Source organism: Artemia franciscana, chromosome 11 (genome assembly GCF_032884065.1).
Source record: "Artemia franciscana chromosome 11, ASM3288406v1, whole genome shotgun sequence".
Lineage (NCBI taxonomy): Eukaryota > Metazoa > Arthropoda > Branchiopoda > Anostraca > Artemiidae > Artemia > Artemia franciscana.
In genome coordinates, this window is record NC_088873.1 from 22,777,517 (window position 1) to 22,800,648 (window position 23,132).

At 35.0% G+C, this 23,132-nt stretch overlaps 2 protein-coding genes across 4 annotated transcripts in view; both read right to left on the bottom strand.

Annotated features, from left to right (window-relative positions):
• LOC136032975 (nitric oxide synthase 1-like) overlaps nucleotides 1-9,941 on the bottom strand; it is a 31,436-nt gene extending 21,495 nt beyond the window's left edge. For all 3 annotated transcript variants that reach the window (XR_010618833.1, XM_065713480.1, XM_065713481.1), the window contains exons 1-2: nucleotides 9,809-9,941; nucleotides 6,037-6,173 (exon numbers count right to left, since the gene is read on the bottom strand). Coding sequence is in view for 2 of the 3 variants with exons in the window: in XM_065713480.1 (XP_065569552.1) it covers nucleotides 6,037-6,173; nucleotides 9,809-9,904 (233 nt within the window). In the remaining variant the exon portion in view is untranslated. The remainder of the gene's footprint in view (nucleotides 1-6,036; nucleotides 6,174-9,808) is intronic.
• Nucleotides 1-20,458, bottom strand: part of LOC136032973 (uncharacterized) — a 74,607-nt gene extending 54,149 nt beyond the window's left edge. Inside the window, exon 1 of the mRNA XM_065713479.1 lies at nucleotides 20,310-20,458. The gene's annotated coding sequence lies outside the window, so the exon portion shown is untranslated. The remainder of the gene's footprint in view (nucleotides 1-20,309) is intronic.
• Nucleotides 20,459-23,132: the final 2,674 nt, after the last annotated feature.

A 23,132-nucleotide genomic window follows, 5' to 3' on the forward strand; every position in this document is an offset into this window, starting at 1 on the left:
AAACCTGGCGACAATGAGTGAAGGTAGCCCCTTCATGACACCCCTGTCGGCTGAGCAGATAATACTCGCTTCAAAGTAAGTGAGGGGGACCTGGAAGCTAGCTAAAATACCTAAATGTAAAAAAGTATGTTTAAAATCCTCAACAAACAGCCAACTCACGCATAGACACCCACATAGCAGATCAGTAATGACGCCAGCCAGCCCTCCATCCTATCCTTTTAAGATAAAAATAAATCCTAGATGGGTGTAAAATTCGAAAAAAGTTTTGTTTTCTAACAATGAAACCATTTCTATACCTTAGTCCCTAGATATCAAGACCCCACATAGCCCTTATAATAAGGTCGCAAGTTAAGCAATTTGCCCACTATTCACACATATTTAGATTTACTACTATGCATCTTTTTGTGAATTAAAACTTGCCAAAAAAAGTTGTAAAATTTTATTTATTAAAGTTACGAAAATCACACCCTATTTTTCATCAAAATTGCATTCTTTGCAATAACATAAATAAAAGACTAGACCTACGTTGCCCGGGCAACGTGAAGTGTTGCGGCAACCTTTGTCCGGCTTCGCCAACTAAAGTGTTGCGAGAGCAACACTTTGGTTTTGTTTCTTCGCTATCGATCAGTAATCACATGATCAAAGGCTATTCCTAAGCGTTGAAAAAACAACAACAAAATAGTATCGAAAGAAGGGACTAAATTGACTTTGCAGCCAGTTGAACTTTATCCTTTTCAATTGTAGACATCGTTACGGATGAAAACTCGGAACAATATCTTATATAATCTAGTTGGTATTATAAAGCTATCCGTAACTTTACAGGATCAAAATACCATAGATGATACTCTATTAATTATTACGAAAACTTGGGACATTATCTTATACGACCTATTGGGTATTATGAAGCTGTCCGTAACTGTTCATGACCATTGGATGACCTTTATCCTTTTCAATCGTAGACATCGTGATGGATGAAAACTTGGAACAATATCTTTTATAATCTAGTTGGTATTATAAAGCTATCCGTAACTTTACAGGATCAAAATACCATAGATGATACTCTATTAATTATTACGAAACTACCTCATTGTATCGTTTGCACCCGTTGCGTAAATACTTAATTCTAGGTTACAGTGAGTGATAGACCATCAATACAAACTTTCTTGCCGTCAGATTTACAGAGATCGAATACAATGTGCACCAATTTGCACAAATTTCTAGCCCAAAGTGAACCGATTCTTACTTACAAGTCCCTCTCCCGTGATAAGACATCAATTTCACCGGAAACAAATAAATGGGTACACCAACTAGCAAAAGTTTCAAACCCCTCATCACTGAAGATGATTGTAGCTTAACAGCCGATTATTACTTACAAGTCCCCTACATGTCTTACTTACCAACACTGGAACCAAATTGGTCTTATCATCAAATACACCGGAAACAAATAATAGGTACACCAACTCGCAAAAGTTGCAAACCCCTCATTGCAATTAGCAAAAGTTGGCGAAACCCTCATCGCTGAAGATGATTGTAGCCTAACAGCCAATTATTGCTTACAAGTCCCCTACATGTCTTACCACTGGAACCAAAATGGTCTTACCATCAAATACAACAGAAACAAAAAATAGGTACACCAACTAGTAAGAGTTGCGAACCCCTCATTGCCGAGGATGATTATGAGCTAACAGCCGACTGTTGCTTACAACTCCCCTATATGCTCACAATTGGTATCGGCCTATTTTTGGTTTCAGTGTGTACCTTACTATTGAAGTTGTCAACCCCTTTAAACTTTCAAACTGGTATATCTCATGAAGGAATTTTTGTACAAAAAATGGATGACATATACTTTGATCAGCTCATCAAAAGCTATCGACTGCCGTCGAAAAAAAAAATCTATCTGTCTTAGTTCAAAAGTTGACTTTTTTGCCGTAGGCCAACTTTCTAACGTCATCACTTAGAAAGGAGCAAAGGATAAACTCTAATTTCTTTAGCAATGAGAGAACTTTTAAAGTTTAAGAGGCACATCTGATACCATTTCTCTACCGCAATCCCAAGTTGCTAAACCGAATGATAAACTCAGCTGAAATCACGAACAGAAATGGGTAGAAACAATAGATGGCAGCACTTTCGGACCCGTGGGAAAATGCCGCTTTTTTGCTTCTCTAAATTTTTCTATTTATCACTCAAAGAAGATATATTGGCTGTGGGGCAGGGTAACTGTCGCATATATTTAACACTTATAGATTTTAGTCCATCTTCAATTTGAAACTGGTGCCTGCCTGCTTGCCTGCTAGAACGGAGCTTTCCACTCGAAAGCAGAAACATGGTTTGATGAAACGAAAGCTTGGCTGCATAACTTCAGATAGTCCTCTCTGACATAGGCTATACAACTCCTCTTCACTTCACACACTATAGGCTCTGGCTCAAGGACAAGCAAAAACCATCCTTTTTGGCCCCAGGCAAGAGTTCTACGAAGCTTTCCAAAATGTAAAGTCATATTCATCAATCCGGCCTAAGGTCCACACTTTCCGTAAAAACCGCAAAGGTTAGACCCTTACCGCTTTCTAGGAATAAGCTGAAATCGGGGTGCTGGGAAAAAAAAAAAAAAAAACCACAACAAAACCAAAGTTTTGCTCTCGCAACACAATAATTCTGAACGTCTTTGTTCACTCTAATATATTCGAACGCGGTCGTTGATTGTAGCGGCAGTTCTGGCCCCTCTTGCGCCTGGGGAAAAACCCTGATTAGAATTCTCCCTTTCTCCAAAAACGTGCAGCCGAAATTTTAACAAAATTGCTACTTATTAGCAACAAAATTGATCAACGAAATTTATATTTATTTAAATCTGACTTTTCTTACTTTACATAGGCAAATAAAAATATCGGATTCAATTTCTTTATGTCCACTGCCAACCGCGCCCTTTACTTTATTTTAATTAAAATGAAATTTAAAAAATTACAAAATGATTGTAACTCTTATATCATTCATTTGAAAGTTTACGCCCCCCGACATTTTTTCGCCCGGGGCAACACCTGTCCCGCTAAAACCACCTCTGTTAGAGTGGCAAGTATCAAATTAAAATAAAAGGCAAGATTTAGCAAGATATATGTGTCCGGCTTTTACTGCAAAACAGATTACATATTGGTGGAATGTTTGACACAGCTGGGCGTCAGACTATTGGACGTAAGAAAAAATAATTTGAAAATTAAAAACCCAACAGTAGAATATGTGCCCATGATAATAGCAGTACCGAAACCATAATAGGGCCAAAACAATTTTCCTTAGAAAAGTTTATATTAGGTCTTTTTAGGACTTTCCTTCTTTCATGTTTATTATCCTAAGAAATCCTTTTCTTATGTATTTTATTGGAATACACTTTGTTCATTCGTGTGGTTAATCATTCACTGGAGAATGCAAATATTGTAAAAAAAAAGGTGCTGATTTTAAAAAGTTCGTGGCAACGAACAGTAAGTGAATATGGAACGCACGCTAATAGTAACCGAGATTCGAAAATAATAGTTTTGACAGTAGTACATACATAGAAAACTTATTGATTTTTTTAGTGATCCTAAATATACAATATTCATCAAGTTTCAGGGTACCCAAAAAACTCAAGAGCCTGAAAAAATTTACCTGATCTTCAGAAAAAGCGAAAAACACCAACAAAAGGGCAAGTGGTCTTGATGAAAATAATGATAAAGCCAAATCAACATATCTGAGAACCCTGCAGCCCCAGTAGATACTTCAAGTTCTAATGTGTAAAATACAAATTACGTTTTGTGTACATGAACACGGAAGTGTTTTTATATGTTTTTTTTTGTCTTCCCACTGGTAATCATCTAGAACCAATGGTCCCAGATTATCACTACATAAAAAACAAGTTTCTTCAACTATAAGTAAGTAGCAAATTAAAACTTTGAAACGAACAAAAATTATTACGCATATGAAGAGGTTCACCCTCGTCAATACCTCGTTCTTTAAAATAAAATTGGAATTTTGTTCCAACTGTTTAAGAATGACCCCTGAATCACAAAGACCGTTTAAATAGCTCTTTTGAAAGTAAAAAAAAATACTTTAGCAGGGGTGTCTGATGGTGTGATTTGTATTAAGATTCTATGGCTTTTAGGGGGGGGGGGGGGGTGTTTCCCCTTTTTTTCGAAAATGAGGTAAATTTTCTAAGGCTCGTAACTTTCTATGGGTAAGACTAAACTTGATGAAACCTGCACATTTGAAATGAGCATACAAATCTAATTCCTTTGATGTATCTATCGGAATCAAAATTCCGTTTTTTAGATTTTCGCTTACTATTGAGCCGCGTCGCTCCTTAACTACAGTTTGCTTCCAAGAATTGTTTGATCTTAGTCCCTTTGATATATTAAATCATTTCTGGGGCGACAGGAAAATTTCTTCAAGATGAAACAAATCAGTTTTATTGGTAAAAAACAAAATATTGCAAAGATTTTTGATATATCGCAAAAATTGCAAAAATAAAATTTATTAGGAATGATTTAGTATTGGATCTTTTTTTCGGTATATGATATGTTTGAATACACATGACTGATAACTTTGCGTTGGGAGAGACCAAAATTCCTTTATTGAAGTTTTTTCACAGCACTCTCCCCTCCGAGGAGGGTGAAAAAATCTTAAATCAACGTGTATGTTATCCCACCCCAACTATTGTTCATTGGTATTTTACGAAATAGGATTTGTTTGATAAAACATTGCATTGTTAGTGTTAATGTGTCTCATTTAGGACTAACTATAAATAAGAGGCAAGTAATACCAAATAATAATAACGCGAATGAACAGACGCCCAAGTTAACCTTCGATATAAAATCTTCAGTTGTCATGGCTGCAATACCAGCTTTTTTCTATAAATGAGTTTTATGCACCCGCCCAGTCGCAAGTGCTTTTTTGTATCTTTCTTTGGGCGTCTTCTTGGATCCCAGGGGCGAGTTGCAGGAAAGGATCAGCAGCTGACAACCTGACTCAACCAAACGGGAAAAAAGAAATGATGCTAACCATATACGAAAAGCAACCCCAAAGAGGGCTTCAGCAAACCAGCGACCCGTAGTAAAGAGGAAAAAAAGGCTCCTGGAGCACCAAATAGAAAGAGCGATTTTACTGATTTCGTAAAGCTGATCATCGTATAGGTCAGCAAAGGTGGTTGACAAACTCTCAAGTATGAAGATGTTGTCCTTCTTATGGAACCAAAGATTATGAAAGACAATCCGAACTGTTCTCCTGATATTGTCTTGGTGAAATTAGAGGGCAGCATAACAAAGGAAAGATGCAAAGATGGCATCGTCGGTCAAGGAGGAGGCGAATAATTCAGGAGAGAGATGCTTAGCCTTAGCCCTGGGATACATAACCCTGATAAGAAATTTCTCCATTGACTATGCAAAAGTGGGATAACTGGAGAAGCTATCGAAGCTGTTGGTGGCATGAAATCAGTTTCATTTCTCAAGGAGAGACTTGGCCTAAGAAAGACTCACATTAAAGAAGGAAAACAATTCGAACAACATTTGGCAACTGATGAAGATCTGACTCGGAAAATGCAGGAGCGGGACTATCGTCTCCCATTTGGAATGAGGTTTTAACACTGTTAAAACATCTTTTTGAGGGAGCTTCGAAACATATTTTATAATGATAAAGTAGTGTCAAAATTCATGCATTAAGTTATAATTACATCAGCAAGGGCCGAAAGTCGGAAATATCAAGTATAACTCACGAGGACAGGCTATGCACCTAGCAAAAAAACAATCTTTTTCACCATCACCAGTGAAATCAAGTTTGAAGTGATACAAAGTAATAATACCATGAACTAGCATATGGCAGAAACTGAATTTCATATGCCATACCTGCAAAAAGAAGGCAGACCCCCCCTTAGAATATCTACAAAATAGGGAGAAAGTGCTTACACTTTCAACCTCATTCTTTCCACGAATCTAGTCCTTTCTAAGGTTGAGCCTGTGCATACTTACAGTTATAAAGATGACACATGATTTACATTGCGAAAAAGAAAAAAAAACTCACTTTTCAATGGAAGCATAAAACTCGTCAATAAACTTTTGAGCATCGTCCAAAACTGCGTCTCCAGTCCTAATGGGTTTCACTTCTTTAATGGTGTTCATCTGATTTGCAGTACATATTGTTGAACGGCAATTCAAAGCCTATAAAAGAAATAAATATTGAATAAATAAAGAATATAATTAACTAATAAAAAAGGAAAAAATCCACATTCGGATGTATGCACAAAAAAGAAAACATCAAAAAACGCATAAAAATCTGTTTATATCTATTTTTGTTTCGGTTTTACGAGTCAGAAAAACAGTTCATGGGCAGATTTAAATAAAAATTAAGTAGTTGTTCGTATCAAGTCATGGCTAATTGTAGAAAAAGCCAAGACAGATAGTCCGAGAGAGTGAGAGGCAAATCTGGCATAAGCCCTTTTTAGATTTATGTAAAAATTATTTCAGATTATTTATTGACAGATAAGTCTATCTATCATTCGTCAATTGATACAAAAGTTTTCGTTTTCTAAAACAAAATATTCAGAACTTTATTGTGTTGGAAGCATGTGCTGGCAAGGTCAGGGCAGTAGGGATGATTACAGTAGGGATGAATAATAGTGTTACAGCATATAGCTGTAACACTAATTATTATTGACTCGTTAATTTTCAGGACAGTCACAAAAGGTAGGTCCCCATGAACTCCGGAATAATGTAAGCATGACATAAAACCTGTCATTTAAACATACGTCGTGGATTCTTGACTGAAGGTGTAATTTTTTCTTCATAGCAATATGTTTCCACATGTCGTACTACTAAACCAAGAAATTATTTAAAAGTGGGGAGGAAGGTCGCTCCAAATACCCATACTATTCTAAGCTTGCCTTTCAGACATTCATTTGTTTATACCCCAAAAAGAGGCTTTGGTCACAAAAAACATTTCCAATCCAATTAAAAATTTAAATCAGATGCATAAGTGGCTTCAAGATCAATACAAAGAATTCCATGCAAGAAAGATACATAAATTAGAATACCGATGGGACGGGTACATAATGTTGCCGGAGACAATGTTGAAAGGTTTCGAAAGTTTTGAATTGATTAAATAAATCGTCTACGAGTTACAGCGAATTGTCTCGTTACTTATGGAATGACCCTTGTGCAAATCACTTTTTCATTCTGACTGCGTTGGCAAGCGCCAATTGAGGGTCCAAAATTTTTCCAAAGCCTTCAACATATTGTGTAAAATTTGAACAGTTTTTAAATACTGATGATTCAGCAATAAATAAACTTAGAAAATCTTGGATAGGGATAATATTATTTATGTACATCCAAGATCACCAATCTGCCAATAGTCACAGTGTGTTATTCTTTATTTTGGGTAAATACCATCACTATTTTTATAATGATGCTGTAACTGCAATATTGAGGGACAGAGATCTCACTTCCATGAATGAACTGATTTAGACATAATAGACCGGAAGTTAGATCTTCACCTTCTGTTTTTGCAACAGCTTGACAAAGGGTCAAAATGTAAAAAGCTCAAACGAGAGCATTTTCTCCAGATGTGCAAGGGGATTGAATCGTCGCCAAGTACGCCTATTTTATTTGTTAGCTTGTCATGCACAAATGGTAATGAAGTCAACGAGTAAAGTTTATAGTACAATAATACTTGCCCAGGATTTTGAAAATGTGTTTCAACTCCTAGAACTTCTTGCTGACCCCTACAAGTACCTTCCAAGCAGAATTTTTGAATTAAGAGCTATTATATAACTAGGAATTTTTTCTACAGAGATAGGGTTTCAAAAAAAAAATCAAAGGTTTAAATTGTTAAAATACAAAAAAAAATAGAAAACCCTCCTTTACCCTCTTGTGGTTAACTTAATTCTGGGTTAAGCCTAGAATAGCTAGCTAACTTCCTAAAACATTAACAAAATCAATTTATAGAGGTATTTGAAAACTTCACTAACAAACTTTTTACGAGTTTCTATCATATTGTTACCATTGACCTTTCATTTTACACGTCATACTAGGGCAATGTGAAACTAGTATATTAGTATCGCTTGCGATGGCTTTTTCATTTATTTGTGTCCGCTAAAAACTGTACAACCTACCTAAGGTTCATACTAGAGAAATTTCCTCGAGTAGCCTTCTCATTTTGTACAGTAAAATTACATGGATATTTTTTTATTTCTTTTTTTATCCTCAAAATCTAACATGTTTTTGTGTCACAAAAGAAAATGTATTCAGTAAGCATTACAGATTTAGAAAGACAAAATAAAACAAAAAGAAATTACCGCATATTTACCACACAGACTGTAGAAATATAAGTATGAATAAAGCAACATAAAATAAAAGAAATAGTTGTGGCTTTTTCTTTCGAGTAGCATCTGCATGAAGGGAATAACTCCCAGAGGCGCCCTTTTTCTACAGATTGTACCAAAACACAGTTGAAAAAATAGGTACTTACTTGTTATATCAACCACACCACAGAAGTGAAGTTAGGTTAATCATAACGAAATATACTAAAATACTGGCACATACGCAGGGGGGAGAGGGCTTCGCCCCCCCCCCCCGAAATTTTGTGAAATGTATCATTTCCCCATGGTTTCTTGTGATTTCTATTAAAAATAGGACATTTATTACAAATCTAGATACATGTGTGAAGCCTTTTTTGGGGGATTTTACAGCAGGCAATTATCCGGTCAAGTCACTGCCCAATTATTAATCCATTTTCTGTCTAACTTTTTACCCTCTTTGAGGTAATTAGCAATTGTACCGTTAGTTTTTTTTTGTAAACAGAGTTTGCTTTCCATAGCAAAATAGAATTATCCTTGATATTAGGGCGTTTATCCCCCCTTTTCAGGATAAAGTACAGCTTTTAATGGATGAATTTTGGAAACTATCATTTTTCATTAAAATCTACGTTTTTGCAATAGAGGAACTACCCCCCGCAGCACCCATATTGCACTTTCAACCCTAAAATTTCCCTTTCAGTGGGATATAATACATTAATCACTGGTTCTAAATCGCTATGAACATAACCTGAGCCTAAAACGTACTTTTGAGGTTCAGTCTTCTTCCCTCCATCCGCTATAATACTACAGATTAAAGTTAATCTGTATTTTCCGATATACTTGCTTTTTACATTACTAAATAAAAAAAGTGCTACTTTATGTCTGCTGTTTCGAAGGTTTTGCCCCCCCCCCCGAAAAAATTCCTGCGTACGTGCCTGCTAAAATATCATAAAAATATAGTATTTTAGTAACAAAATTATGGAACCTGCAACGGAGAATTATGGAAAGCGTGCCATCCAGGACCCATTATATCAAATACCTAGCCTAATCACCTCAACATATCAAATGTTTAATCAAAATATACCTGCATAGATACCGTTTATCTCGCTCATGCTAAGCTGATCATCTCCGAGTGGACATAGAAAAACAGTTTCATTACAGATCAAGAACAATGTTGTCACTACAACACATACCAAGAAATGAGTAGAAAGCGGGAAGGTCAGAATAATTTTATTACTTATTAAGGCCTTTAAATGAGGCTAAACAATAATAATCGCGTGGATTAGTAATCACTGCTTTTGTTCTTTTAAAAAAGAATTTCTTATTTTTCTCTGTTCTGTAAGTAGAATCGGGAAGATTTTTTCAAAATTATTGTCAATCCCTAGGGGGGAGGGAGGAGTCTTAAGCCAAGGTATACCAAAAAGAAGAAAAAAACAACACCTGGGTCAGAAACCAAAAGAGTGTACACACTGCTTATGACACAAGTTAAAATAAAAAGCTTACCTTGACGTTACTTGTCGAATGCAGCGTATCATAAAGGACTTCACCAGTGGACCAGTTTTTAAGCCGTATTCCTTCATTATTAGCATGCTGCTTCATTTTGTACGTCCTTCCCGCACTGATAGTGTTTTATCTGCTAAAAAGAAAGGAAGAGTCATAAAGCAAAAAAAAACCATTGACCTGGAAAGAAAACCAAATTATAGAAAGTACGGACACTGTCAAGGTCAATAAGAAATAAAATCTTCTCGCAAAAATTGCTTTAATTTTACGCAAGATTCCGGTAATGATTAAGATAAAATGATGCTATATGATTTCAGTTATCAAACATAGAAGTACCATATGGGTTTATACAATTTAAAATATTGGTCATTTTGAAACAAAACATATATCTAAAGCATGACAAAAATCTACAAATAAAGAACATCGTTTCAGATGTAGGTTCCGCTCACAAGCGTATCCAGAGAGTTATTTAGTAGGTGATTGATATATCAAGGGGGGGGGGGGGTAAATTACAATATACAAATTATCCAAACATTATTTCTTCAATTCAAATATTAATTAAATCCAGATCTCTAGATTTACTAAAAGTCGACACGACCTTTCCCTACTTCGTCAAAAATCTGCGGAATATAGACCAGGAGAGATCCTTTCTCCTCCATGATTGATCCAAAAAATTCCCAGCAAAAAAAAGGTAAAACATATAAACATGTAATTGTCAAACGAGTCCCAAGACCATACCAAAAAGAAATGCTAGCGAATTCCTGGATCAACAAGCAATAAACTGACAAATCTCCAAACCTGATTAATCTTGGAGGAAAAGGAGTCTCTTCAGTACATATTCTAAAAAAAATCTCAATAAAAACTTACACAGCTAATACTGTTGTGTAGAAAGATTGCAGCAAAATGGCCTATTTGCCTGAAAAACTGGAATTCTCCCTTCACCAAGCAACTAAATAACCATTGCAAGAAAATATTGCTTCTACTGGAACCTAAGCTAAGGATTACTTCTGCCAAGTACTGACATACAAAGCTTGTTTTCTGTTTGTTCCGTATTAAACTAGTCTTTATTTATTTCTGGTTTTCCGCGGGGAGAGGCAGGATCGCTAATCATCAACCGTGTGCAACCATGGCAGTATTAGTTTTCTTGCGAAATTTTGTCCATACAAGCTTTGCCCTTTAAATAAAAACTAACCAAACTTCAACCATTTTGACATTTTTTAAAGCGCAACTTTAGGTAAAAGAAAGTCCTACCGGTTTCTGTGTGCTATCTCTATGCAACCCAATCTCCAGAAAAAGTTTTTTTTCTAATAATATAAACTAAAATTTCTGCTTTGAATGTTAAAAGTTCAATATTCAGTTTTGTTCTACTGAGTCTTGAAAAAAGGTAAGTTGCTTAAAATATTATAACTTAGTAGCTTAATTTGTCAACTATCTGAAAATGGCTTTGAATTAATTTATGTTTGTTAATCAGTTTATGAAAGGAGAATAAGTTAATCATCCAAATAGACAAAACATTAAATCAATATTTTACCCAAGTCTGTGAAAAAGATTTAGCTAACTACATTATCATTAGCAGGTATAAGCCAATTTGAATTTCTTTAAACAGAGGGCCAAGATAGCCAGTGGTGTCAATGAAGGAGGGGAGAGTTTTCTTACTAGATTTTGTAGACACCGTATTTTTATTTTTGTTCAAAAATTAAAAAAAACATAAATACCCCACCTCCCTCTAGATTTTGAAAACTAAATTCATTGCGTTTTCATTGAAAAGAACTGATAAAAAGATTGCATCCCCCCCCTTCCATGGCTATGAGAGGACGTAAATGCATATGCTATATGCTAGGACGTATATGCTAAATGTATATAATGTGCTAAATGTATATAATGTGCTAAATGTATATAAAATGTATATGCTAGGACGTAAATGTATATGGACGTAAATGCATAAGCAGTTTTAGCCAGATCCTGATTATTCTTAAATATTACTAATGAAAGGAATTGAATTATCCAAACACTTTTACTGTACCTTCCGCTTAAAGAACTAATTAAAAAGTAATTTTAGGAAAATACATTTTCAAAAAGGTTTTCAAAATTTGAAGATTCAATTCCCAAAATCATAGGAGAGGGACAAAAGGTTTTCAAAATTCAACGAAAATATCAAAAACGTTTTTTTTTTTTTTTTTTTCAATGAATATATGAAACGAGAGCTAAGAGCTCATATGACACTTGTGATGAAGTCAGAAGAGCCAAGAGCTCATATGGTATGAGCTCTAGCAAAATTATAAGAATCAATAGATTGCTTTGAAAGGAAAATCAGAGGCTTAATGCCAGTCGGGATCTAAAATAAGAGATCTGAGTTTCGAGGTCCTTCTAAATATGAAATTTCATGAATACGATCACTCTTCCGTAAGTCATAAATACCTCATTTTTTCTATTTTTTTTAGAATTAACCCTCCCCCACCCTCCAATTCCCCCAAAGAGATCAGATCCGTTTTGGTTATGTCAATCCTGTATCTAGGACTTGTGCATATTTTTCCCACCAAGTTTCATCCCAATCCCTCCACTCTAAGCGCTTTCAAAGATTTTAGGTTCTACACCCCCTCCCCCCCAAAAAACTTCCCCTTCACTGGATCCGGTCAGCGTTTAAAATAAGTCATGATATCTTTCCAAACACCAAATTTCATTACGATCCGATCACTCCTTAATAAGTTAAAAATACCTCATTTTTCTAATTTTTCAGAATTAACCCCCCCCCCCTACTCCCTCAAAGAGAGCGGACCCGTTTTGGTTATGACAATCACGTATCTAGGACTTATGATCATCATCCCCATCAAGTTTCATCCTGATCCCTCCACTCTAAGCCTTTACCAAGATCTAAATCCCCCCCAACACCCCCCAATGTCACCAGATCCGATCGGGATTTAAAATAAGAGCTCTGAGAAACCATATCCTTCTAAAAATCAAATTCATTAAGATCCGGTCACTCCTTTGTAAGTTAAAAATACCTCATTTTTCGAATTTTTCAGAATTAACCAGCCCCCATCCCCTGATGGTCAAATCGTGAAAAAGAATATTTCTAATTTAATCTCGTCCAGTCCCTGATACGCCTGCCGAATTTCATCGTCCTAGCTTACCTGGAAGTGCCTAAAGTGGCAAAACCAGGACAGATCTACAGACAGACCAACAGACCAACAGACTGACAGAATTTGCAATTGCTATATGTCACTTGGTTAATACCAAGTGCCATAAAAAAGTATTTTTCAAAACCTAGGTGGACAAAAATGTCCAGGAGGAGACAGCCCCTGTCTTCGCCAATACTGTCAATCACTTACCATTACCACCATTAATAAACAAAAAACCGACTCAATTAAAATAATTTTGTAAAAAATCTTACGTAAAAAAATATTGAGAGGAGTAATTCGAATTAAAGTTTCAGTTTTACAGCCCTTTTCAAGTAATAAAGATGATTGCACCACAGCAAAGTGCAATTGTCTGTCTTTTTTAGTCTTTAAATAAATAAACAAACGAGTTTTTTTTAACAAAAAACAAGGTATTGTCTTGAGCAGAGCAAAAAAAACTAACAGAAGTTATAACAAAGAGTGGATTAACAGTTGAAAGAAACAGATATCAGACTCAACAAAAACTCCAAACAACCCAAAAATAAAACTTGTATTGCAACAAAAATTACTAGATATATGAGCTGGGAAGTTATCCCCTTTGTACCCCAATTACAGTTAAAAAAAACATAGATTAAAGTTAAAATAAAAATATATTCGACTTACAAAAACAACAAACCAATAATGAACTTATCATGTAACAAAAATACAGCTGCTATTCAACTCAAACTCAAAAAGAACAGAAATTACTAGATATTTGAACTGTAAAGTTGTCCTGCTTGTACCCCAGTTATAGCACAAGTGTCATTCATGCATTACTGAAAGCAATTAATAGATATATACTAGAAGCAATTTTAAAGCAAAAGCACAATACAAAATAATAAGGCATGAATGTTTTGTCAAATAAAAACTCAAGGATGTATCCAGAATGAAGGGTTTACCAGTTTTCAACTCACAGACCCCATCCCCCATTGCCAAAGTTAAAATTCTACACACAAAAAAAAGATAAAAATGCGAATAAACAAATTTAAATGCATTTTGTAAAGTCTTTTTGCAACTCCCCTCAAACGAAATATCCAAAACAATGCATCCAGGATGAAGGATGTTATCGGGCTTTGGCCCCCTCCCTTGCCCAAAGGTTCAATTCTACTTATAAAAAGCTACAAAATACATGTAGATAAATTTTGATGCATTTTTGTAAGGTCTTTTGTAAACATCCAGCCTCAAAATTATTTCCCCTCCTCTGAAGAATTCTAGATTTGGCCCTATTAAAATTAACCTGTTCAAACTACATAGTGTTTTCAATGAAATACAGTTTAGAAAATTTGAAAACAAAAGAAAAGTGAAAGAAAACAATTTTTTATATTGAATAAATCCTAGATGCCATTCTGTTTTTTATGTTAAAACAAACAAAACAAATCAATTTTTAAATTAATTACTAAGTAAAACAATAATAATTGAAAACCAAAGTAAAACAGTTCAAAATACGGACGATACCTTTTTATTGACAGTGAATAGATACAAAATTATTTAACTGGATATTTCGAACACATATACAGTATCATCATCAGCAGTAAAACCTGATGATGAGCACTGTATATGTGTTCGAAATATCCAGTTAAATAATTTTATATCTATTCACTGTCAATAAAAAGGTATCATCCCTATTTTGAACTGTTTTACTTTCGTCATGGAAAGGCAGTGTGGTCTTTGAAGTTATCTAAATTGAAAACCAAGAACAATCAAGTCACACAAAAGAAATATACATGTTGAAACAAAGTTTTATATCTAAATTATTCTAGTTTGTTCTATTTCATTTAAACCAATAGATCAATGGTGCCTATGTTACACCTTTAAAATTAAAAGTCTAAGTTTTTGAAGAAATCCATTTTATTCTTTGAAGTGAAGTTTTGCAGTGATACATCTATTTTGCTCTTTTATGCATTTTGATGCTTTTTCAATATTTTGATGATACAAGTGATATCAGACTTCAATAATATGGCAAGATCATCAGCAGGTCTCTTTGTATGAGCACCTATTTACCTTTTTATCAGCGGGGGTTGAGACAGATGTATGCAAGGACCTTGAAGCTCGCTCAAAACCACATAGAAATAGTTTTATATACACAGTAGTTCATTTGTTTTTGCTCAACTAACAGGACCCCCTCCCCTCCAGTAAAAAAAGGATCTTAGTGCAAGGGCCTGAATTGAGCCTTATCCTGACCTGGCAGAATTTAAACATACCAAAATGAAATGTTTACTAATTGAAAGAACTCCTTAATTTTTTTTGGTGGGGGAGGGAGGGGGGTAGAATATCAGCTTTACAAGCAGTATTTTGGAGGTGACTCTCATTTCTCATGCTCTTAGAGTTGTACCCGAAGTCTGAATGATCCCAGGTCAAATAAAAATGCACAGCTTTATTTTTACCAGATATAAGATATACATTTGGTCAATCTATTATTCAGACTTCAGAATTTTTTATAAAGCATACATTCCACAAGAAACCCAGACTAAATAACCATCCCGTTTGATTTACTGAATTCCAAGAACATGTCCTAGTTTTCTTTCACCTTGGATTGTTGAATCATATCAATAATTGTGTTCTGTGTAGAAGCCAATTCTAACATTCAACAAAATGGATAAACACAAAGAAAGAAAATATAAAGATAATTAACAAAACAAAGGTGATTTTCACCTGAGAAACAAAGCAGATATTTTGACAAGGATGTCCTCAGTACTCAAAAAATATATACAAAAATTTCTTCTTTGTCTTTATTCCATTATTATTGAACATCATGCACAGCCAGTGTAGTATGAGAAGAACAGCAGCCAGAAGGGGGCAAGCTCATACTGAGACTTCAGGAAAAGGGGGTCCCAAAAGTGGGTTTCAGGAAGGGACCACCAGCTGGCAACTTGACTCAATCAAAAGGCAAAAAAAGAGATAGACGTAACCAATCAAAAATCTTGGTCAAGGAGGTGGTAGATGACCCAGGAGAGATACTTAGCTCTAGCCCTGGGAGACATTCTCTGAGAAGATATTTCTCCATTGACTATTCAAAGGTAGGGTTACTGTAAAAAACATTTGGGTTGTTGGTGGCTTGAAATGAATTTCATTTTTCAAGGAAAAAACTGGCCTAAGAAAGACTCATATTAAAGAAGAAAAAAATCACAAACATGTGGCAACTGATGCAGATCTGATTTGGAAAATAGAAGGGTGGGACTACTGTTTCCTGATCGAAATGAGGGGACAGAACCACCAGGTAAGGTAACAGAACAGAAGCAACATAAGGGTAAGAGAAAACTATGACCATCATTAACCACTACATTCTCAGCTCACAACCCTTTGTAAAATACACCTCCCAATGTTATAAAACAGCTCCAGATGCTTACTTCCTTTTTGAATTAAAATCAACTTGATGGAAGTGCATGAAAATCTAGAGCCATTGTTAAATTGACTAAAACCCAGACAATGGTCTTGTGAGAGGCATAGCTGGAATAACTTTTTCAAGGTTGTATAAAAATGATAGACTGGGATATTAAACATACACACATATTTAAGATTTTTTATATTGTTCAGAAGGGAGAGTGTTCCGAAAAAACCTCAAGAAAGGAAGTTCTGCCCCTCTACAAAAGTTTTCATTCATGTCAGTTCAAACATAGGATACAACTAGAGAAAGATTCAATACTTAATTATTCCTTATAAATTCAATTTTTTGGGTTATTATATAAATAAAAGCACTCTGCAACTTCCAATAAACCCTTTAATATTTTTTAAGAGTAAATTTTTTTTCAATATATCTGTTTGTCTTATCAACAAAACTTATCTGGCTTATTTTTAAAGAAATTCTACCAGAGTGTCAGACATGGGACTTAAAAATCCAAGGGACTAAGATATAAAAAGGATGTCTTTTCTGAAAACAAGAGCCTTTGTCAATCAATACATGTGTCCTGAAAATCAGATTATTTGCCCCTCTTCAAATCCTAGGGTGTGTTCCAGGGACTTACCATAGTAACCGAATGGTTACTATTTCCGTTCCTAGCAGGAAAATGGTTACTGCCCAACCTGCTGGGAACAAGAATAGTTACTGCCAGCAGTAACCACAGTAAGTGATTTTCTTACCGTGCTCAAAAGAATGGTTAGCGCAGTAAGTACATAATTCACCTTCTTCAATAAAAATCTCATTCAACAAAAAATAAATATGGACAAGAATGAAGTAATGGAATATCAAGCTATTTGCTTGGAAGAAGGTGGGATGGTGATTTTGCAAAAGAAAGAGGGATCTGAGCCAGGTTAGTAAATCACCATATTTTGGGATCAACATTAAAGGACACCCTGAGTAGTAGGCTATCTATTAGCAAGTAGGTTAAATCAATGAAAAACTTATTATTTAATTTAAAGATTTCCATGTTTTCTGGCATATCCAGGCATAATTATTACCTTAAATTGCCATTTGGAATCATTCTAAGGATTGACTTCTTCCAGGTAACATTGAGGCTCCATTAAATTGCCACATGGGAGTGTAACATATAGACCAGCCCCCTCCCCTCTACAAAATTCAGGACCAAATCCCTCATTCACACCCCCTTAGAAATCCTCAAATATAGGACCAAATCTCTCATCCATACTCATCTAGGAACTCTTAAATTCAGGACTAAATTTCTCAGTCACACCCCTTTAGTAAATTTCAATTAGAAAAAGGTTTGAATAAAATCATTTAGAATTTAACAGTTGCTAAATTTAACAGTCTGCATAATCCAACACAGTTGGACTACGTGCATTTAGATAAGTTAAATGTTACTTAACAAGTTAAGTAACCAGTTATTCTGACCCCTGGGTTTTTCAACTCAAAACCAAAAGGGAAATCCTTGCCATAAAAACAACTTTTGGATGCGAGACTAGTCACATGATTAAATATTACCAATAGTAGTGGAGGTCAACTTCCACAGGTCACCAAGCCTGTCCGGCGGGTGTTTTTTCAGAGAAATCGCGCGTTGGATATATGAGCCCAACGCAAGGGCAAATAGTCAGTTTTATGGAGAGATTCGAATGCATTAGATCAATTGCTCATGTTCATGCAATAAGTCATTGAAGCTATTTTGTCAATAATTGTATATTGTAAGTAAATAAACCTTATTGTATTTAATCATCTTCTGTCTATGTATTAGGGCATCAGGTACAGTTCCTCTAGCTTTCAGGTATGGTCCCAAGGGAATCTATATTTGTTTCAGGAGACCTCAAACAATACTGAGATGGTTCTGTCTCCCAGGTTACCGGGGATTATATACGAAGCCTTTTTATTTTATTAATAATTTAGCTCCCATATCCACATTAAGCTATTAAGACTTAGAAGAGTCCCAAGCAACTCGACGAAAATCCCCCTTAAGATAAATCCCACTCGAAACCCATTAGACTCAATGAAAATCCCCCTTAAGATAAAACCACAACACAAGCTCATTATTCAACTAAACCACCCCGTAACAGGAGCATTCTAAGCATTGACTCCTTTTAGGCTCTGTAAACAGGCCTAGGTGAAGTATTACAGATAAGTTGAGGATTTATGGGCTGTCAAATCATTATTCTGAGACTGTCTTTAATCCTATTGAAGAAGTAGGCTAGGGTAGACTATTCAGAGTCTATTCCCAAGGATGGTAATTTTATCCAGTAAAGTTCTAGTTGATTGACTTCTTGCTATCACTGACAGGGGTTAGGTTAGGAAAATGAAACTTTCAGGGATGGGTCTACAGGCTAAAGTATGTCCTGGGAAGGTATTTCAAAGTACACATCTCTGGTCATTCTTGCTCTAGAGGGCCCTGATCTTTGATGACTTTGAAAAATATATATAGCTGAAGTTACATGTTTCCCATTGATTCTCCCAATCTATCCCTCAACCTTTAACTCCCTGTTAATTGAAGCAACTGTGACAAAGCAAGAATGGGGGAAAATGTAACAGGTGACAGAATACACTGGAACTACATAATTTTGGCTATATATTTGCACATTAGGCAGGTTGGAGGTAAATTATAGTATATAATTATAGTATGCTTTTCCCTTTGGTATGTAGGCTAAGTAGAAGGTCACTTGTACCTGATGCTGTTGTTTTTAGTCAGATGGGAAACATCCAAAGAAAGTTTCCTTTGAAAAGGAAAGGTGAGATTGCTCAAAAGTGAGGTTGAATTTGTCAAAGCTCGGAGGTTTGCCCCTTCAGTCTGTTTAAAGGAAAATGGATTCATAATTGAAGCTTTGTTCATTTCAATCTTAAGGGTGACCTATATTTGTGACAATTCATTAAATGGTTGTAAAGGGATACTTTTGTTTATTCATTTGTCTTCTTTGTTTTCTAACAGTTTTTTTTTAATCTTTAAATTGATATCCATTTCTTACAAATTTTTATTGATACCAGAGGTTCATTTGCAAGTTTTCACCTACTTTGTAATCCCTGGTCTCACAATTACATTTGAATTTACTGAAGCTAGGAAACATAGAACTCCTATCTATTTAAAGAAAATAAATGGATATAAGTAGGTTTTATTGTATTTAAGCCCTAGGACCATGGCAATTAAAAACAAATTAAAGAAGATCAACTTTAAAATACTTGACATTAAATAAGCATAATAGTCACAAAGAAAAACAAATAACAAAATTATACTCCTATATTCAGTTGCCAACCTGAGCAACTGTCATAAGTTTTTTTAATCTTGTAGAATATTCACCCTAATTATATTCACAAGCTATCTCTCATGACCCACACTCTTGTCCATACATCCACATTTAAGGGAAATAGAAGGACCATCATACTGGTATTCTTCATTTCTACTTATATTTAATGGGTTTGAAAGAAAGTTTCTATGGCTAAGTCAGTAGGCCAGTAAAGGACCTGGTGGTCCTTTAGCCAGGTAGTGCAATAGGAAGCTAGGGACCAGCCAGCCTATGCTCTTGCATGCCCTTCCTTCTTACTGTCCCTAGATTTCCATCTGTACTCATTTAAAGTTGGGCCAATTCTAGCTGAGGTTAGTCATATCACCAACCCCTATCCAAAACCAAATAAACTGACAATGCCAGGAATTAAACCTGTACCCCTTGGATAAAGCATTCCAACCCAGAGTGCCTATCACTTAGCAAGGAACACAAATTTGACCAGAGAACAATAATTATTTGAAAAAAAAAGTAGAATATTGAAAAAAAACTTGCTATAGTTGTCCCACTACTATCCTGTAAATGCTACAGGCCCATTTTATTTAGACAAATCAATTTAAGACAGGTATCAACAAAACTCCATCAGGGATTGTATTTGCTAAAGATACAATCAAGCTATGTGAATGTTTAGCTTTGTGATATTCTAGTCTTGAAATAATAAAAAAAGAGAAAATGTATATGTTCTATTTATTTCTCACCAGTTCATTTGAGCAAAATCATTTTTGACAGCCAAATGCCCATGGTTGGCTTAGAACCTCTCTAAATGCTCTGAAACAGAAGGAATTAAAAAAATTATACTAATCAGCATTAAACTGTCCCTTAAATTTAAACACGTGTATTTAATTTGAAAATGACGCTACTGCTAGTCATCTTACTGTGCCGTTCCCACTGGCTCTACTGCAGTTAAAAATGGGCAGTCACCGCGCAGTAACTGCTGTTACTGAAAAACCATCCGCTGGAACACACCCCTAATTTGTTCTTCTTTTTCTACAGTAAATTCACTATCTGCTTCTTGGAAGAATTCACTTTCGGCCTTACTTTGCAGTTTCTATTGGCTTAACAAATACGCTACTTTTAGAGTAATATTCTAATACTCAGAACTTATTAATATTCAGAATATGTAAAGAAGTAAATCAGATAATTAGGTAATAGCTTCGCTTTCAGGCCAAATTACTGTCCCTTCAAACCTAATTAACTAAATACTCCGTAAAAAATTAGCTGTATTTGTACACACGCAATGAAACCAGACTGCTTATATCCTGTTTGAAAGGGGGATAAATTTGGTGGCTTTAATTTAGGTAATATTTTTACTTATAATCTAGTTGTATCCATTATAGGCCTAGTTAGAGCTTTCACTGGCTCCATTTGGGTTTTTACTTTGCTCTCTTGTTTGCTTTTTCATTTCCTTCTATACCTAGATGACTAGGTGTATATTGAAATTTAATAAGAAAGCCTAATCTTCCAAGGCTTTTTAGAATCGTAAAGTTGTGATTCATTGCTTGTGAAAATTATTGGTATCAATTTAACCTTTATAGTCCACCGCTCTACCAACTGAGCTATCAAAGGATAAAAATTATTGGTATTTAACAAAACAGAATTACGTTCCCGCATGCGGTGTTGTAGTACGATCTACGCGTCAGATTGCGGGCTTGGAGGAGGTGCCAAGTTCAGAGCTCTGTGCCAAAAGCTTGTCATGGACAAGATAATAGTTTTCATAACTGTATTGGTATCTAAGCTATGCTTCTGGTTTATAATGTGGTTTATACCTTCTCCTATTTTCAGAAGTGCTTTTTTATGTCAACTTTGAGTAGTAAATCAATCAGATTTTTCGGCAGAAGTTTCAAATATGATATTATAATTCCATTTAATACTGAGACCCGACGGAGGTCAATACAATTAATTGTTAATTATCTCATTGACACGATGTATTTTTTTTTATAAACCAACATATCAACCATTTCGTAGAGGAAAACGAGACCTCTTTGAAACCATCGATACAGTTTGCGACCGTTACGATACAGGTGGGATGATGGTGCAGTGATTATAGACCAAATAAAAGAAAAGTAACTGGGCAGATGCAGAAGATTATGGTAAACCTTCAACTTAATGAAATTCGAGGTAACTACCAGTTCAACAAGAAGGATATTCAATGAATGATATAAACAATTGAAGAGTACTTACCTCGGTAGGATGTAAAAGAAGGGAAACAACCTTTTTTTAAAAAAAGCACCTTATTTTACTGTCCCTGAAATGGAGTTAAGTGGGATTATTATTGGTCAAATTAATGGGTGAAAAATAGATTTGGTACGAATTAAAATACAACAAAATAAATGGAGCACATTGCTTCAAGCTGTAAATTAAATTCTATACGGTACTTTATACTTACTTTTCTTTCAAACTTCAACCCAAAAATATAAACATGTGGCTTTTAACTTAAATTAGAATAAACTATCACACTTAGGTAAAGAATAATCTCAAAATGTAAAATCCCAGCTTCTGAAACAAAAGAAGCTTGAGATTTCAAACAAGGGAGTGCCTGAAATCCAACCAAATATACCACAAACTTCCTCTTTGATGTTCTAAGAGCCAGCTTATTTGCCATAAACGAATTATGTTAGTCTATCGCATACATCACTCAAATCACGCTTAAAATAACCACCCTGAATTCTAAAAAATGAAGATAGTGTCTTATTAGCAAAAAAACAGTTTCTTGTACGTCTTCAAAAAATTAATAATACCATTAACATAAATTAAGAACAACAAAGGGCATACAATTGAACCGTGGGTTAATCTGACTCTATTTGACTGGTTTGTATACACTGACACAGCTTCACTTCTAACAATATGCTGAACACCATCACTTAAGCATGCTAGTTTTATAGGCTCAAAATTACATAGAGTTTCCGACTTAATGCCTTTAACTATTGCAAATATATCGCGGATGCACCATTTTGAAATTCTATAACTTACGATTATTACAGCTACCTGCAATCAAACAGTTCGTGGTAACGAACTGTAGTAATGAGCGACCCGGCTCAATAGTAAACGAAACTCTAAATAACAGAATTTTCTAAAAGTCACAGAATCTTGTTTACATATAATAATGGTTATTGGGAAGTGTACAGTCGTTTTCAGGGGATTTTTTTTTGGTTTTGGGGGTGGGGTTGAGGGTAGGGGGATATGTTGGAGGAGCTTTCCTTGGAGAAATATGTCATGGGGGAAGAAAAATTCAATGAAAAGGGCGCAGGATTTTCTAAAATTACTATAAAAAAACAATGAAAAAATAAACATGGAAAAGTTTTTTCAATTGAAAGTAAGGAGTAGCATTAAAACTTAAAAAGAACAGAGATTATTACGCATATGAGGGGTTCTAAAAATACTTTAGCATAAAGAGCGACGTATTTAGGAGGAGATAAATACCTCGCTCTTTATGCTACAGTATTTATAGTAATTTCAACTATTTATTCTACGGCCTTTCTGATTCAGTGGTCATTTTTAAAGAATCGGCACAAAATTTACGA